Source organism: Festucalex cinctus, chromosome 5 (genome assembly GCF_051991245.1).
Source record: "Festucalex cinctus isolate MCC-2025b chromosome 5, RoL_Fcin_1.0, whole genome shotgun sequence".
NCBI lineage: Eukaryota > Metazoa > Chordata > Actinopteri > Syngnathiformes > Syngnathidae > Festucalex > Festucalex cinctus.
Window position 1 is genome coordinate 5,298,211 of NC_135415.1, and position 17,405 is coordinate 5,315,615.

Here is a 17,405-nt window from a genome sequence, read left to right on the forward strand (position 1 = left end):
GCCTTCATCAATCACCAATTCTTTGAATTTTTGCACGAATTTGTCGGCGGTTAGTTAATACATTTACGTAAAACTATCTAAACACCTCATGGCCCGAGGGGCGAATGACAAGGATGCTACATAGACACATTCTATTCTGTATCGATGGTCACATATGATAAAGGTCCATCTTAGCCAATGGGCTGCCAGGAAGATGCCAATAATAGCCAATGGCAGAGCAGCTTTAAGTATGTTGTGTTCAGGAAACTCTGGGAGCTGCGAGTAGCAGCCCATACTGTAGTTTTACCTTTCGTATCCTGAAACCTGTTTCGTAACAAGAGGCAATATTTTCCTGTTGTGAGTAGCGGTACCACTGTATTAGCTCAGAGGCCGCATGGAGGAAAATATATTACTAAGTGGGCCGAAACGGTAACATAATGGTCTCACTTAAAAACAATTGCCGTCAACTATACGCAGATTTTTGCGATTTTTGGGCCAGCCCTAAATTACGGAGCTCAACTGTAATCTAATGTTGAAAAAAATAACCCGAATGCAAATGAAACGCAGCAACAATTTGACTATATGAGTTCCTGACGTGTTAAATCTACCTGTGTCTATATAGTTCCCAGAATGCATTGTGTGGCACAGTTAATGAAGTTATAAGGATGTTAATCCTTGTCATATGTATTTGTGTTACCAGTAATTGAATTTGTGTCATATTTAACACATTTATTTTGGTCTATGATTTAAAAAAAATAAAAAAAATTTAAATAAACAAACCGTGACTTTAAATTGTGTGTAAAAAAAAAACAAAAAAAAAAGACTTCTAGGGCAATTCCATGTACAAGTTGCATTGATCATCTGAGAACTGCTTGTGAAATTACAAATTTATATATTTGATTGTGGCTGGCTGATTAACTGGTCCGACATTACAATTTTTTATTTTACTTAACAAAGTCGTCTTGCGGGCTGGATTAGACCCCTTTGCGGGCCTAATCCGGCCCGCGGGCCGTATGTTGGACACCACTGTCCTACAGCATACAGGCTTTGATGCAGCTTCTCAACTGAACGCTTAGAGAAATGGTAGTTATTACACAAACGGCCAGCAGGTGGCAGCAGACCAAACGAGATCAACCAGGGCCATGTTGGAAAAAAGTTCAATTACTCACAATTCTAAACAGATCTGCGAACAATGACAAACCATAGCTATATTCTAATGCTAATTGCTGCAAAATGGAAACAGTTAGAAATCCTTTTTTTTTCCTGATGAAAGAAGAGACTTTAATCTTTCTTTTGGTAGGTTCTGTGTTTTTATAGCAATAGAACACAATATTCTGTGGGCCTTGCAAAATCAGTCAAAATCCAGTAAAAGAGTGAGTGAGTTAATATCGTGTTTGTGGAATATGATTTAAGTACCAAAAACAGCCATTTTAATCCATCTCAGGGGGCAGCCATTTTGCTGTTAACTGACAATGACATCACAGTTCTTCAGGTAACGACCAATCACGGCTCAACTTGCAAACGTCACAAGTTATTTTTTTAAACTCTCATGTAATAAAATTAAAAAAAAACGACAAGAATACAAAATCCAAAAGAGGCAAAACAGTGTTTATGCTGATGTATTCACCAAATGCTGCACTATATTGTCAGGCTCCTGTGCAGGTTATGCCCTCCCTCCTCATGTTTCTCATCAAGTCCCTCATTTATAGCTTCTGTGTTGTCACACATGAAAGCAGATTATTGTTTAAGGGGGTTTCCATCAGAACAAGCAGCGTAAGTAGATCTGGTATCCTAAGCTCTAATCTAATCATATGCAATGTTTCCAAACACACACCCACAGCCGCTGGATAAAGGCAACAGCAGTGATACCATTAAGAAACAAAGACGGCTCTTGTTGTTGAAGACTTACCTGGGCTTCTCCAATATCCTCCATTTAGTATTCTCACAGCACTTCTCACCGCTGGAAGACAACAAGAAAGCAATTTAATGGATCTGCCCCACAGAGTGTAAGTTTAGGTGTTTATAGTAGCCTTAAATTTATTGCGTACATCTACTGAATATTTGTAGATCCAATTTAGGATTCAGTAGCTTTCATGCATTATGAACATCATATGTACACATATTTCTTTTATGGTTTGAATGAAATAACATGGGAAAGGTTCGATCGTTGATCTACATCAAACATTGTGTGACCACTTGACTTCAGTTAGATCTCGAAAGGCACTTTCATCACTTTGACCTATGTAGCACGCACTTTCATCCATCGCTAACGAGGGGCTCATTAATTTCTCATCAAAGAGCACTGGAGGTGCATGGTGGATATTCATCCCCCCCATGGACCAGAAATGGATAGGGGTCAATCATATTTTAAACAATAAACGTGGGGTGCAAAGGGCACAGATGAGTGCATAAATACATAAAAAGAGGGGGATATATCTCACGCTGACCTACAATATGATGAATTTCATTTTATACATCAGAGACAAAAGGAAAATCAGAGAAAAGGAGGATGCATATTCCACAATGCTCAGTTCCCGATGCTTGCATTCTGTTTCACCCAACTACTCTGGTTGTGGCTGAACAGTTTACCAAAAACATTTTGCCCTGAAGCCTTGAGCTGCAAAAAGCAGCTAAGTTCATACAATATATTGGTGTCTTATCTTTACTGATTTTTTTTGCAGATAGCCAAACCATTAAAATATCCAGAAAATTTGTAGCATAAAAATCTTAACTGGCTTCCTGTGAAATATGATAAATTCATTTGTATCAGAAATCTTTACCAGATCTAATGTAATTAAACGGTGATCATGGGCTACCATTTCAGTGCCAAAATAGTGAATGTGAAGGTTATGTAAATAAATAAATAAATAAATAAATAAATAAATGAATAAATGCATAAAGTTGGCTAATAAAACTTCCTGTGACAGGAAAACAACAAAACAATCCATATGATGAATGCTACATTAAATATATTCAAGATTCAAGATTTACAAACAGGTTTAAGAATTTATGTTGATCCCTCCAGAACCAAATGGTTCAAGGATTATTATTTTTTTCTTCACCCAGACAGTTTTAGAAGACACATCACTGCCAAATATCAGAAAGACCATCTGGGATATTATTAAACCAAAAGGCCAGGAGGTGTATGAACACAACGCAAATTATTTTCAAAACTCGACTTAAAAATGAAGCTAAAAATGAGACGATAAGCCTGGAGAGACAAAGACAACTGTATTGCACACTTCTTCAATTGTATCACAGTGCCACCTAGCGTCATTATTACTTACTACAAGGAACAGTGTGCACGCCATATTGTATCAACATCATACGTGATCAAACTCATATTTTAGGTTTGGTATCTGTTTTTATTTTTTTATTTATTTTTTCAATAGAATATGAATGGATGGATATTGACTGCTGAGGGTTTGTTTGTTTTTTTTCTTTTTTTCTTTTTTTAATGATGTTTGTTTTTATTGCCTCAGCGTTCTGAGATTTTGAACTCGACTCTCAGCTCCAAAATTCTTGCATGGAGTTTGCATGTTCTGTTCTTGTAGCTGTATTTTTCAACAAAAGCCACACTGTTCATAGCAAACCACACTTCTCTGAATTGTCAGTATTCTACTAATTTATTTATTTCAAAGTGTGCTTCAAGCAAATACCTCCTTTCACGAATTTTTTTTTTTTTTTTTTTTTTTGAACTGTCTTTATTATTGCGATTGGCTGGCAACCAGTCCAGAGTGTACCCCGCCTACTGCCCACAGCCAGCTGAGATAGGCTCCAGCACCCTCCGCGACCCTTGTGGGGAATAAGCGGTCAAGAAAATGGATGGATGGATGGATGGATGGATGGATGGATGGATGGATGGATGGTCTTTATTATATTCTGAACAAAATAAAGAAATGGGTACAGTACTGTATTAAATTCTTGTTTTAACCACGAGATGGTGCTCACTTATCCTTCTGTCTGCTTTCAACTGGTACCTTCAAAATGACGTAACTTCCGTTCCTCGACTTCCGTTTTGTCCATGTGTTTACAAAAAAAAATGTGCATCTTGTTTTGACATATTTCGAATTATTATTTGACAGACTCGCCGTTTAAAACATGGGGAAATTGAATGTGGTGGTGTTGAGATACTTGTCTCGAGATGACTTCCGAGTGCTCACGGCGGTAAAGTATATTTTTCATACCCAGCTGTTAGCCTCGGCTAGGCTAATTTTGTTTTCCACATTATTAGACATGATTTAGCGACATGTTTTACTCATGATGAAACAAATTGTGGTTATCGCTTTACATGTGTTGCATTTATGTCAACGATAATATTAAGTAACCGAATATATGTGAGGAATCTAGATTTACCGTGGTACTTGACACCTTCATACGGTAACATACCCTTCAGAGAAGCGTTCCTCAACTTAGTGTCGTAAAATGCGTCCCTTTTAATTTATATGCAGATTGTCAATGGAAAATACTGTACGCTTTTTTATTGAACAAACGTTTTGTTGGTTCGTTTGATTAGTGCATGTAATAATATCGTTTCTCAAAATTTGTTTGTACGTAGGCCTACTGTATGTCAGTGTGATGACAACACTATAACAGGCAGCAATAATAATTAAAGCATACAAGATGAGTTCTCTTTTAGTTCTGTTTTAAATTTTGACGAACAGATTACTTTGGATGTTTAAAAAAAATCAGAATTAATCACAACTGACTGACACTGACTAATGCCTATATCTGACAGTCCAAACTTTTGTCAGCGTTTATAAATTTTATTTAATAGTTATATTATCACATCTCTGCTTGTAGGTTGAGATGGGGATGAAGAACCATGAGATTGTTCCAGTGAGTCTCCTATCTTCCATCGCCAGTCTCAAACATGGTGGCTGCAACAAGGTCCTCCGAGAGCTGGTCAAACATAAACTTGTGGCCTACGAACGCACAAAGAGTAATCATAGCGATTCGACCTTGCACGTTTTTGGTTGTTATAAGAATAGAATGCTCCGTGTTGTGTTCTAACTTGCTGTGTATTACATTTCAGCTGTGCAAGGCTACAGGTTGAACTTCGGAGGATATGACTACTTAGCCCTCAAGGCCTTGTCTGCCAGAGATGTTATTGCTTCAGTTGGAAACCAAATGGGTGTAGGGAAAGAGTCAGGTAAGTTTGCACATTTTACAGTCGGTAGGGGTTTAACCACTAAAGATTTTTTTTAAGTATACTTTAATGTTATCAAAGTGTATTGGATCTCATTAAATTGTAAATCTATCTTTTGAAAGCTGCATTGACAGTATGCCAGTATAGGATTTGGTTTCCACAGATGTACACCTGTCAAATGTTCGATCGAACCTGATCTCCATTTCTTCAGATATTTATATTGTAGCAAATCAAGATGGGGAGCAGTATGCACTGAAGCTTCACAGATTGGGTCGCACCTCCTTCAGAAACCTAAAGAATAAGAGAGATTACCACAAGCACAGGAAAAACATGTCATGGCTCTACCTCTCTCGACTGTCTGCCATGAAGGAGTTTGCCTACATGAAGGTAATGCAAGCCATGCCGCACTGTCAGTCTTATGCATCTTATCTGGGATATAGCTGCTTATCAGGGTAGAGTAAAGGTGTAGTTTAATTTATTAATTTATATCGACACATTCTTTCACCCAGGCACTTTATGACAGAGGCTTCCCTGTACCCAAGCCTGTGGACTACAACAGACATGCGGTAGTAATGGAGCTCATCAATGGATATCCACTGTGAGGAGAGAGGGAAAAAAAAAAAAAGCAAACCGTCTTTCTGTCATAATTTTGCTTCTCATTGCAGATATTCTAATGAATTGTCTTCATGCTCATATCAGGTGTCAGGTGCACGAGTTGCAAGATCCACCGGCCCTGTACAGCGAGTTCATGGAGCTCATCGTCAAACTGGCCAACCATGGCCTGATTCATGGAGATTTTAACGAGTTCAATCTGATGCTGGACGACCAGGATCACATAACCATGATCGACTTCCCTCAGATGGTGTCCACCTCACACCCTAATGCTGAATGGTAAGCGCTTGTGCCTGCAAACACCTCATTGCGAAACCTTTCAGATGAGTGAATCAATGCAGATCCATCACCTTTTCACTCCCTTCTCTGATTTTGTAGGTATTTTGATCGAGATGTCAAATGTATCAGAGATTTCTTTGCAAAACGATATAATTACGAGAGCGAGCTGTTCCCAACCTTCAAGAATATCAGGTAATGTCTCACTGGAAAATGGAATACAACTGTACTGTAATATAGCATGAAACTAAAATGTGTGTCATTGACAGGTTTCATAATAAAGTTGATTAGGGATGATCAATCCCACTTTTTTCAGGCCTGTACGAGAACCAAATTCAAGTAGTCACCGATACTAAGTATCGATTCCATGAGTAGTTATGATTGGAAATGTTCAACACCACTTATTTTCAGACTGATGCAAATAGGAGTAGTCAACGATACCAATACCAAATACCGAAACCACTTCTTCTTCTTCTTCTTCTTCTTCTTCTTCTTCTTCTTCTTCTTCTTCTTCTTCTTCTTCTTCTTTCCCCTTCAGGGGTCGCCACAGCGAATCAGTTGCCTCCATCTAACTCTGTCCTCTGCATCCTCTGCTCTCACACCAACTATCTTCATGTCCTCTTTAACTACATCCATAAACCTCCTCTTTGGTCTTCCTCTCGATCTTCTGCCTGGCATTTGAAAACTCAGCATCCTTCTTCCAATATAGTCACTATCTCTCCTCTGGACATGTCCAAACCATCTAAGTCTGGCCTCTCTGACTTTATCTCCAAAGCTTCTAACATGTGCTGTCCCTCTGATGTACTCATTCCTGATCCTATCCAACCTGGTCACTCCCAAAGAGAATCTCAGCATCTTCATCTCTGCCACCTCCAGCTCTGCCTCCTGTCTTTTTCTCAGTGGCACTGTCTCCAGACCAAACAACATTGCTGGTCTCACCACAGTTTTATAAACCTTTCCTTTCATTTTAGCTGAAACTCTTCTATCACACATCACACCTGACACTTTTCTCCACCCGTTCCAGCCTGCCTGCACACGCGTCTTCACTTCTATTCCACACTCTCCATTGCTCTGGACTGTTGACCCTAAATACTTAAACTCCTCCACCTTCTTGGTTTCCTGTAACCTCACTCTTCCACTTGGGTCCCTCTCATTCACGCACAGATACTCCGTCTTGCTACGGCTAACCTTCATTCCCCTCCTTTCCAGGGCAAACCTCCACGCCTCTAGCTTCTCTTCCACCTGTTCCCTGCTCTCACTACAGATCACTATGTCATCTGCAAACATCATAGTCCATGGGGATTCCTGTCTAACCTTATCTGTCATCCTGTCCATAACCATTGCGAACAAGAAGGGGCTCAGAGCTGATCCCTGATGTAGTCCCACCTCCACCTTGAACTCCTCCGTCACACCTACAGCACACCTCACCACTGTCTTACAGTCCTCATACATGTCCTGCACCACTTGAACATACTTCTCCGCCACTCCAGACTTCCTCATACAAAACCACAGTTCCTCTCTGGGCACCCTGTCATAAGCTTTCTCCAGGTCAACAAAGACACAATGCAGCCCCTTCTGACCTTCTCTATACTTTTCAATCAACATCCTCAAAGCAAATACTGCATCTGTCGTACTCCTTTTTTTTTTTTTTTTTTTTTTTTTTTTTTTTTTTTTTTTTTTTTTGGAATGAAACCATACTGCTGCTCACAAATGTTCACATCTGCCCTCAGTCTAGCTTCCACTACTCTTTCCCATAGTTTCATTGTGTGGCTCATCAGCTTTATTCCTCTGTAGTTGCCACAATTCTGCAGGTCTCCCTTGTTCTTAAAAATGGGCACCAGCACACTTCTCCTCCATTCCTCAGGCATTTTCTCACTATCTAAGATCCTGTTGAACAACCCAGTCAGAAATTCTACTGCTACCTCTCCTAGACACTTCCATACCTCCACAGGTATATCATCAGGACCGAGTGCCTTTCCACTCTTCATCCTCTTCAATGCCCTTCTCACTTCATCCTTACTAATCTTTGCTACTTCCTGGTCCACAACAGTCGCCCCTTCTACTCTTCGTTCTCTCTCATTTTCCTCATTCATCAACTCTTCAAAGTACTCTTTCCATCTTCCCATCACACCGCTGGCATCTGTCAACACTCTTCCATCCCTATCCTTTATTACCCTAACCTGCTGCACATCCTTCCCATCTCTATCTCTTTGCCTTGCCAACCTGTATAGATCATTCTCTCCCTCCTTACTGTCCAACCTAGCATACAAGTCATCGTAGGCCCCTTGTTTGGCCTTTGCCACTTCTACTTTCACCTTACGCTGTATTTCCCTGTACTCCTTTCTACTTTCTTCAGTCTTCCCAGTGTCCCACTTCTTCTTAGCTAACCTCTTTTTCTGTATCCACTTCTGCACCTCCTCATTCCACCACCAAGTCTCCTTATCTCCTTTCCTTCTAGATGACACACCAAGGACTGTCCTACCTGTCTGCCTGATCAAATTTGCTGTAGTTGTCCAGTCATCTGGGAGCACATCCTCACCACCCAGAGCCTTTCTCAACTCCTTTCTGAAAGCCATACAACACTCTTCCTTTTTCAGCTTCCACCATTTCGTCCTTGGCTCTGCCCTTGGCCTCTTTGTCTTCCTCACCACCAGAGTCATCCTACACACAACCATCCTATGCTGTCTGGCTACACTCTCACCTACCACTACTTTGCAGTCGCTGATCTCCTTCAAATTACACCGTCTACACAAGATGTAGTCTACCTGTGTACTTCTACCTCCACTCTTGTAGGTCACCCTATGTTCCTGCCTCTTCTGGAAGAAAGTATTCACAACAGCCATTTCCATCCTTTTTGCAAAATCAACCACCAGCTGTCCTTCTGCGTTCCTCTCCTGGATACCAAACCTGCCCATCACCTCCTCATCTCCTCTGTTTCCTGCACCAACATGTCCATTGAAGTCTGCACCAATGACAACTCTCTCACTTCTAGGGATGCTCTGCATCATTTCATCAAGTTCCAACCAAAAGTTCTCCTTCTCCTCCAGCTCACATCCTACCTGTGGTGCATACCCACTAACAACGTTGATCATCACACCTTCGATTCCTAACTTCAGGCTCATGACCCTATCTGACACTCTTTTTACCTCCAGGGCGTTCTTAACAAACTCCTCCTTCACGATAATTCCTACTCCATTTCTCTTCCTATTTAACCCATGATAAAACAATTTGAAACCAGCTCCTAAACTTCTAGCTTTGCTCCCTTTCCACCTGGTCTCCTGAACACACAGTATGTCCACCTTCCTCCTCTGCATCATGTCAACCAGCTCTCTACCTTTTCCTGTCATACTCCCAACATTCAAAGTCCCTACTCTAAGTCCTAGACTAGTGGTGTTCCTCTTCTCTTTCTTCCTACGAACACATCTTCCTCCTCTCCTTCTTCGACCAACAGTAGTCCAATTTCCACCGGCACCCTGTAGGTCAACAGCACCGATGGCGGTCGTTGTTAACCCGGGCCCCAACCGATCCAGTATCGAAGTCATATATTTGATTCGCATGTTTGTTTTGGCCAAAGTTTTACGTCGGATGCCCTTCCTGACACAACCCTCTGTATTTATTCGGGCATGGGACTGGCACAAGAAGACACTGGCTTGTGTCCCCTTGCGGCTACATTACCAAATACCACAATACAAATACCACTAGTACATAAAAAAGGTCATAATTTTGAAGAAAGACCTACATGTCAAAATATAGCACTTTCCCTAAAATTTCATGAAGTTAATGGTAATTTTCTATTTCTATACTTCTTATTTCTAGTTTATGATTGAAAAATGGCCACAAGAGTACCGCACCGTTGCAAGTTGTGGTACCTTAAAGGCGCTGTCTGCCAGTTTCACTCTGGAAAAGGCACTTTTTAAATACAGGATGCACACACTTTTAACTCCTTCTCAGTCTACTCCTCTAGGCTTAAGTTAATGTATGGTGGTGAGTTTTTTAATTTACCCCCAACCTCCAGCCTATATTTTACCATTTTGTGTTTGTTTTGTCAACAACGGGACGTTTCTGGGTGGTGTCTGTGGCCAGACGGTTGTTTCCCCCTCCACCCAATCGCAGAGCGGGGGTTGGGAGTGGGCGTGGCTGGAGCGGCGGGGGGCGTGTAGGCAGACGGGTTGTTTGTTTACGAGTAGAGTGATTAGAGTGATCAGAGGAAGGGGGGCGGTGGGCAGAGACAGGGGGTGTGAACGTTGAGCTCGTGTGGGTTGAGCCATGGGAGGCGCCCATTTTGAATTGTTTGTTTACAAACAGAAACGGTTCATTTACTAACAGAAACTGTCAAACCCACTGACAGGCCCTTTAGAATAAGGCTGGTATCGGTACTCAACTAGGTCTAGGTTTGATATGTAAAAGATACCCCCCCCCCCCCCCCCAAAAAAAAAAAACCCAAAAAAAACAATGACAGATAATTTTAAGAAAGACTTATATGGAGAGAAATTTGTGTCTTTATTTTCAATCAAACAAAAAGGAATTTGCAATCAAAAAAAAAATTCAATCAAACAAAAAGGGGATTTGCAATCAAAAAAAAATTTCAATCAAACAAAAAGGGGATTTGCAACCTCAAATAAATTTTAATCAAACAAAAAAGGGTTTTCATATAAAATAAAAATTTGCAAACAAAAAAAAACATTTCAAACATGGATTTGTATTTTAATAAAATCTTTTGCAAGCATTTTTTTTCGTTTTGTTTGCGAATCTGTTTTTTGGTTGCGAATCTGTTTTTTGATTGAAACCTGTTTTTTGGTTGCGAATCTTTTTCTGTGTTGTGTGGGCGGGGTCCTCCGTTCAACCGATGATAGAAGCCTTGTCATTGGTCAGCTTGGAAGCCGCTGCGACAACTTTCATTGGTCAGATAGGAATGGGGGTGTGACAATGTTCGTCTGACTATTTCCTGGTTCATTTTGTCCAGTCGCCGCCAGCATCGAGGTAAATATGACCCCCCCCCCACCCCCACTTTTAGTTTTCCGTTTTGTTTATCTGACATTTATCTAAAAGCAACCCTTGATCTATCGTTTATCCGGTGATTTGTTCTAACCATTACAATTAACGTAATCACTCACTCAGCATTGCTTAGCCATGTTAGCTAGCTAGGTAACTGATGGTCCGATACATGAGTCAGTCATGAAGCTATGTTGTTGGCAGTCAAAACACAAATATACGGCTAATTTGGGATAGCTGTTAGGATGAAGTTTTGTTGTTTTTTTTATACTCATAAAGAAACCTTTGCATTTGTTTCACATACAGGCAGGGCTGGGAATCGAATTTATTTACACTAGCTGCTTCCCCTAAATCTTGGATGTTTGAAGTAGAGATTAAATTCGTGATAATTCTGTGATTATTATTTATTGGTCCTGGTTGTTTACTGTACGAGTCAGGTTGAAAAAGAGGGGGAACTCATGCACCGTCAAAGCGGTGACACTGCTACTACTAGGATCCAGGCCACGTAACCGTGTGATTTTGGTTAGTCTAGTCATGAATCGTGATGTTTTGTTGGTACGAGAAACGGCCCAAATAAACGGCCTGCTGAGATAGCTGTTATTATGCTTATTCATGATTATTTTATTACATTACATCATTACATTAATAAAATGCTAATTATTAATCACTTATGAGAAGTTCTGGTCATTGAAATAAGTAGCCTCTGCTACATTTATTATGTCTTGGGTGTTTGAAATACAGAGGAAGTGACAGATTACGTAATATAAATACATTTAGTTCCTGTGATTGTTTCATTGTAGTTTTCCTGTTTCAATAATGTTCAAAACATGTGTCAAACATAACTTTGTCATATTTTTTTTTTTACATGTTTGGTACTTAATTCAAGCACACTTTTCTTTACTTTTTAGATGCAGAAGATGAAGTTGGTGGTTGGTCACCTCTCTTCATGAGGTGATGCTGTGGATAACTGAGCAGGGCCACAAGCACCTGCTTATGTCAGACAGAGAGCAATTTAAAATATCAATAAACTTTGACCACAATTGTGAGGTACAAATGCCAGGTCACACATTATGTTACCCCCTGCACAAACACCATTACATTTCCAACTGCTCATATGAGTGATTACCATTCCTTTAAATCACATCTACTGACTGCTATCACCTTTGATGCCAGATTTGACACAGTGTAATTGAAAGGGAAAAAAAAAATAATCACATCCATTTCATTTTTTTTGAGTAATTACAGGCTGTTCCTACCAAAATGTTTGTTTTAAGTTTAACAGTTCATTTTCTGAGCTTTCTTGATTTCTTGTTGGCAGGCCAATCATTTCTTGAGAAAAATGTCTGTATAAAATCTATAAAATGCTGAATAATTGACTGGTTGTTAGTTCATATGCATGCTTTTTTTTATTAAATAAAAGTCAAACTGTTTTACACAGGAATTTATTTTCATTTTTTACATAAATTTAAATGACCCTTTGGGCCACGAGACACTAGCATTAGAAGCAACATTGAGAGTCTGCAAATAAATGACGCGACCAAAACTCAAGGACTCCTTGTTTGGATTGATTTGCCGTAAAGCAACAAGTCTTTCCTCAGGTAAACGACAGTGGATGTCAGGTATAACGATCCCGTGTTCACCGTGATGGTCCAAGGGTAGTGTCTCTTCAGCTTGCTGGATCTGTAATATCAAATACATTTATGAAAGCTACAGTAACTCCAAGAACTTTTACTCATATAAAGTTTTTTCCTCTGGTTATGTACGCTTTTACCAGCAATAAAACTGCCCTGGCCTGCTCCTCTTACAGTAAACATGCATCTCGCTATGTCTACATTTTCTACCCCTTGGTCTGCTCGCACTCTAAAAGAAAAAATCTAGTCAGTGTAATTGCAAAAGTACACCTACAACTCAGATTCCCCTTCTGTTTCAATCTGACTCATACAGTAAACGACCAGGACCAATAAATAATAATCACAGAATTATCACGAATTTAATCTCTACTTCAAACATCCAAGATTTAGGGAAAGCAGCTAGTGTAAATAAATTCGATTCCCAGCCCTGCCTGTATGTGAAACAAATGCAAAGGTTTCTTTATGAGTATAAAAAAAAACAAAAAAACTTCATCCTAACAGCTATCCCAAATTAGCCGTATATTTGTGTTTTGACTGCCAACAACATAGCTTCATGACTGACTCATGTATCGGACCATCAGTTACCTAGCTAGCTAACATGGCTAAGCAATGCTGAGTGAGTGATTACGTTAATTGTAATGGTTAGAACAAATCACCGGATAAATGATAGATCAAGGGTTGCTTTTAGATAAATGTCAGATAAACAAAACGGAAAACTAAAAGTGGTGGGGGGGGGTCATATTTACCTCGATGCTGGCGGCGACTGGACAAAATGAACCAGGAAATAGTCAGACGAACATTGTCACACCCCCATTCCTATCTGACCAATGAAAGTTGTCGCAGCGGCTTCCAAGCTGACCAATGACAAGGCTTCTATCATCGGTTGAACGGAGGACCCCGCCCACACAACACAGAAAAAGATTCGCAACCAAAAAACAGGTTTCAATCAAAAAACAGATCCGCAACCAAAAAACAGATCCGCAACCAAAAAACAGATTCGCAACCAAAAAACAGATTCGCAAACAAAACGAAAAAAATACTTGCAAAAGATTTTATTAAAATACAAATCCATGTTTGAAATGTTTTTTTTTGTTTGCAAATTTTTATTTTATATGAAAACCCTTTTTTGTTTGATTAAAATTTATTTGAGGTTGCAAATCCCCTTTTTGTTTGATTGAAATTTTTTTTTGATTGCAAATTCCTTTTTTGTTTGATTGAAAATAAAGACACAAATTTCTCTCCATAGACTTATATATCCCAAAATTTAATGAAATTAATGGCAATAATTTTTAATTTGTAGTTCGTGAAACGGCCACCAGTATCAACCAACATCACCCCGATACCTTAAATCAGTACTTACCTTGCCCTAAAACAGAGATGTCCAAACTATGGCCCGGGGGCCATTTGCGGCCCGCCGTCCATTTTTCAGTGGCCCACGACATATGCTAAAAATGGCATTTTACTCCGTTCAAATAAAATAAAACGAAAATGTTTGGAGATGGTCAAAGAAGAAGAGGGGATATCGAAAAACAGGTGCCATTAAAGGTTATTTTAGTTAACTAAAACTAATGAAAAAACTAAAACTAAAATTCTAAACCAATATTGTTAACTAAATAAAATAAAAACGCCTTTTAAAAAACGAAAACTAACTGAGACTACATTTTATGTTTACAAAACGAACTATAATTATTCCACCCCGCCCCCGACCCTTGTGAGGAATGAGCGGTAAAGAAGATGGAGGGATGGATGGATGGATGGAACTATAATTATAGCAAACATGTCCTTCGTTTTAGTCTTTGGTAATTAATGCATGAGCCTTTGGGGATTATTTTAAATGGGATTTTTAGTAGATTTATTTTGATATAAACCGGAATAATGAGTAAATGACGTTTGAAAGTATGTCACACAGAAGTGACATCATCAAGCAGCAGCCAATAGAAAATTTATTACAAATAAATTGGTTTATATACTGTAGCATTTTTCTAAATATGCAAAAGCACAAATAAATTACTTGTACAATTTTTAGGACTAAACACAATTTCTCTTCATAACATTATGCGGCCCTTGCGTCCTTCTGATTTTCTGTATGAGGCCCTCAAATGAAAACATTTGGACGGCCCTGCCCTAAAGTTAGTACATCGCTAAACACTTCATGACCATTTTAATGATAACCTTCAAGTTATCACCTGTGCTGAGGAAAAACGTAACGACCAATCATGGCGCAGTTTGCTGAGCAATCCCAGAAAACAGGTGAGCCGTGATTGGTTGTTACCTATTTCCTCAGCGCAGGTAATATCATCTTCAGTACACAGCAAGTGGAGAAAAGTATTTTTAAAGGTATTAATGCACATGAAAGATAATTCAATTAATTTGGGACAAAATACTAACTTTTTACTGTTAAAAATTGCTCAATGAGTCAAGTATCCATTTACACGTACAGGAAAAACATTTTGTTTTGTTTTGTTTTCTTACAGACGTTCATGCTCTCTCGATGTCGAAGTCTCAGCGAGTGGTTTCACCAAAGATCTGGAGGAAGATGCCGCAATGCTCCATCCAGCTGGACCTGAGGGAGAGCAAGATGATGAGGAAGCAGACAGCGACGAAGTGGAGACCGGCGAGGACGTCGAAACAGAGGAGCAAAGTGTGGATGTGACTGACTACAATAATGCAATTCTGGAACTTGAGGGCCTGACGGTCAGCAATGCTGACATGCAGGATGAAGAGGAGAATGATAAAGAAGAGGGGGAGAGTGAAAAAAGAGAAGAGGGGGAGGAATTAAATACTGATGCCAGAAGCATTGACAAGACAGTGAATGACTTGGAGGAAGAACTGGAGGATGAGTTCCCTGAACTCTCAGACCTTTCTGCTTCTAACAAAGAGTTCAAGCCTTTCAGGTATTGACAGTGAAACTTTTATTATTTATATTTTTTTTATGTGTGCAGAAGTTAGCATCGTGTATCTTTTTATGGTTCTTTCATCACTCATTCCAAACCTTTTACTCACTAGGGTTGGGCGGTAATAAGGTATCCCGCGGTGTCTAAAAATAGAAACAGTGACACTTTAAATACCGCCATTTAAAAATAATAATAATAAAATGATATAAATATATATTTTGAGAGAACATGTAAATGTGTACTTGTTTTCAACTTAATATAACTATTTACTTATAACTATTTAAAAAAAAATAATAGCAATAATTAGTCATGTGACAGTCATGTGACAGCCCATAAACCGGAACAAATAAAGACAAGATGGAGCCGAGCAGCTCGCGAGCAACTACATTGGTTGCAAAAAAAAAAAAAAGGCGCCACTTCTGCAATTTGGCAGTATTTTGGCTTCAGGCCCGATTTAAAAAAAAAAAAAAAAACGAGCCAGTAGATGTCGACGCGGCAATATGCAAACAGTGCACGAAGACGGTAATTGTGCAATGCCGACACGCGGGGCCCTGGCGGACTTTTGTGAAGGAGCGAGCCGGAGCAGAAAGCGCTGCCTATTATCGCAAACCCGTCATTCAGGGAGACGATGACCATCTGGACAGACTCAGCGACAGATCAGAAAATAAAAACACCACAAGTAGGCATGTATAATAACATAACGGGTCGAACGACCTGTTTTGTTTCCTTACTGTTCGTTCGTTGCAGCGACAGGTTGGCCTTTCACACGTCATGTGTCCCGTACCATACAGTTCAGCTTTTAATAACAGTATTATATATATTTTTGGGTTTTGTGTTGTTTGTGTGGTAAATTAAAGCTTAGAAAACAGAGAAAAAAAATCATTGCAAATGCAACCATGGAGCATCCAAATCACAAAATGCAATGCCCAGAAAACTAAAGAGGAAAAATGTGACGATATTACCGTATACCCCGGTGTGATGAGGAGACGGTGAAACTGTGTCAAAATCTTAATACCGCCTAACCCTATTACTCACCATATTTCATGCTTTTGTTATGACTGATAATGTCAGCAAAATCCCACATGATGCAATCACTTATTGTCTTGCAGAGACTCAGACAGCCTCCTGCAGATCGCAGAACACAGAAGGAGGAGGACAGACAGTGAGGCTACAACCGGCAGCACAGGAAGCTGCTCAACCATCCCGCCAGTAAGTCCGAAATCAAGCTGATGTCTAGACAGCGTCGATTGTGACTTTGTGTTGCCAAATAACTTTTAACAGCTATGACTAACATCTGTCAGGTTGTGATGCAAGTAAGCCATTGTTCTATCATGTGTTGCAGGATGTGGTTCGTCAGAAGGTGCGGAGACAGCTCACCAAGCAACAGAAGTCGGCACAGAGGCGACGTCTGCACAAGGGGGAGGCCAATTTGGTTACCAAATCGAGACGAGAGAACGAAAACAACATTAAGTCTAGTTTGGAGAGCGCCACCTTCTGGGGATGAATGCGCGTCTGTGTGGGTGAACACGATCACAAGTGTTATAAACTATATTGGACCAGTAACATGCCATTATGACCAGATATTGGATGAACCTTACCAATGTAAATATGGACTATGTTTTTCTTATTTTCTCTGTTCCATTTCTGGAAGTGCTTTAGAGTTTGTGTTTACAAACAAACAAACACAAACCTATTACCATAAACAAAATAAATTCCAATTTAATCATGATGAAATAAATATGGTCCAAAAAGATGCAAGAAATGGTCACTCATTTCATTTCAATCAAATCCTGGCACAACATTTTAAACGCCGAACAGAGAAGTGGATCTGGCAGTTGAATGAGTGGTTTCTCGGAATTTTTGTTGGAGGTA

General features: G+C 39.7%; 1 protein-coding gene across 1 annotated transcript; it reads left to right on the forward strand.

Annotated features, from left to right (window-relative positions):
• The first annotated feature begins 3,976 nt into the window (after nt 1–3,976).
• Nucleotides 3,977–17,286, forward strand: riok2 (RIO kinase 2 (yeast)). Its single transcript, XM_077522843.1, has 10 exons — nt 3,977–4,146; nt 4,783–4,921; nt 5,015–5,131; nt 5,340–5,515; nt 5,638–5,726; nt 5,828–6,019; nt 6,119–6,211; nt 15,114–15,533; nt 16,643–16,742; nt 16,876–17,286. Exons 1-10 carry the CDS (start codon nt 4,081–4,083, stop codon nt 17,035–17,037), a joined length of 1,554 nt encoding a protein of 517 aa, XP_077378969.1. The 5' UTR covers nt 3,977–4,080; the 3' UTR covers nt 17,038–17,286.
• The last annotated feature ends 119 nt before the right edge of the window (nt 17,287–17,405 follow it).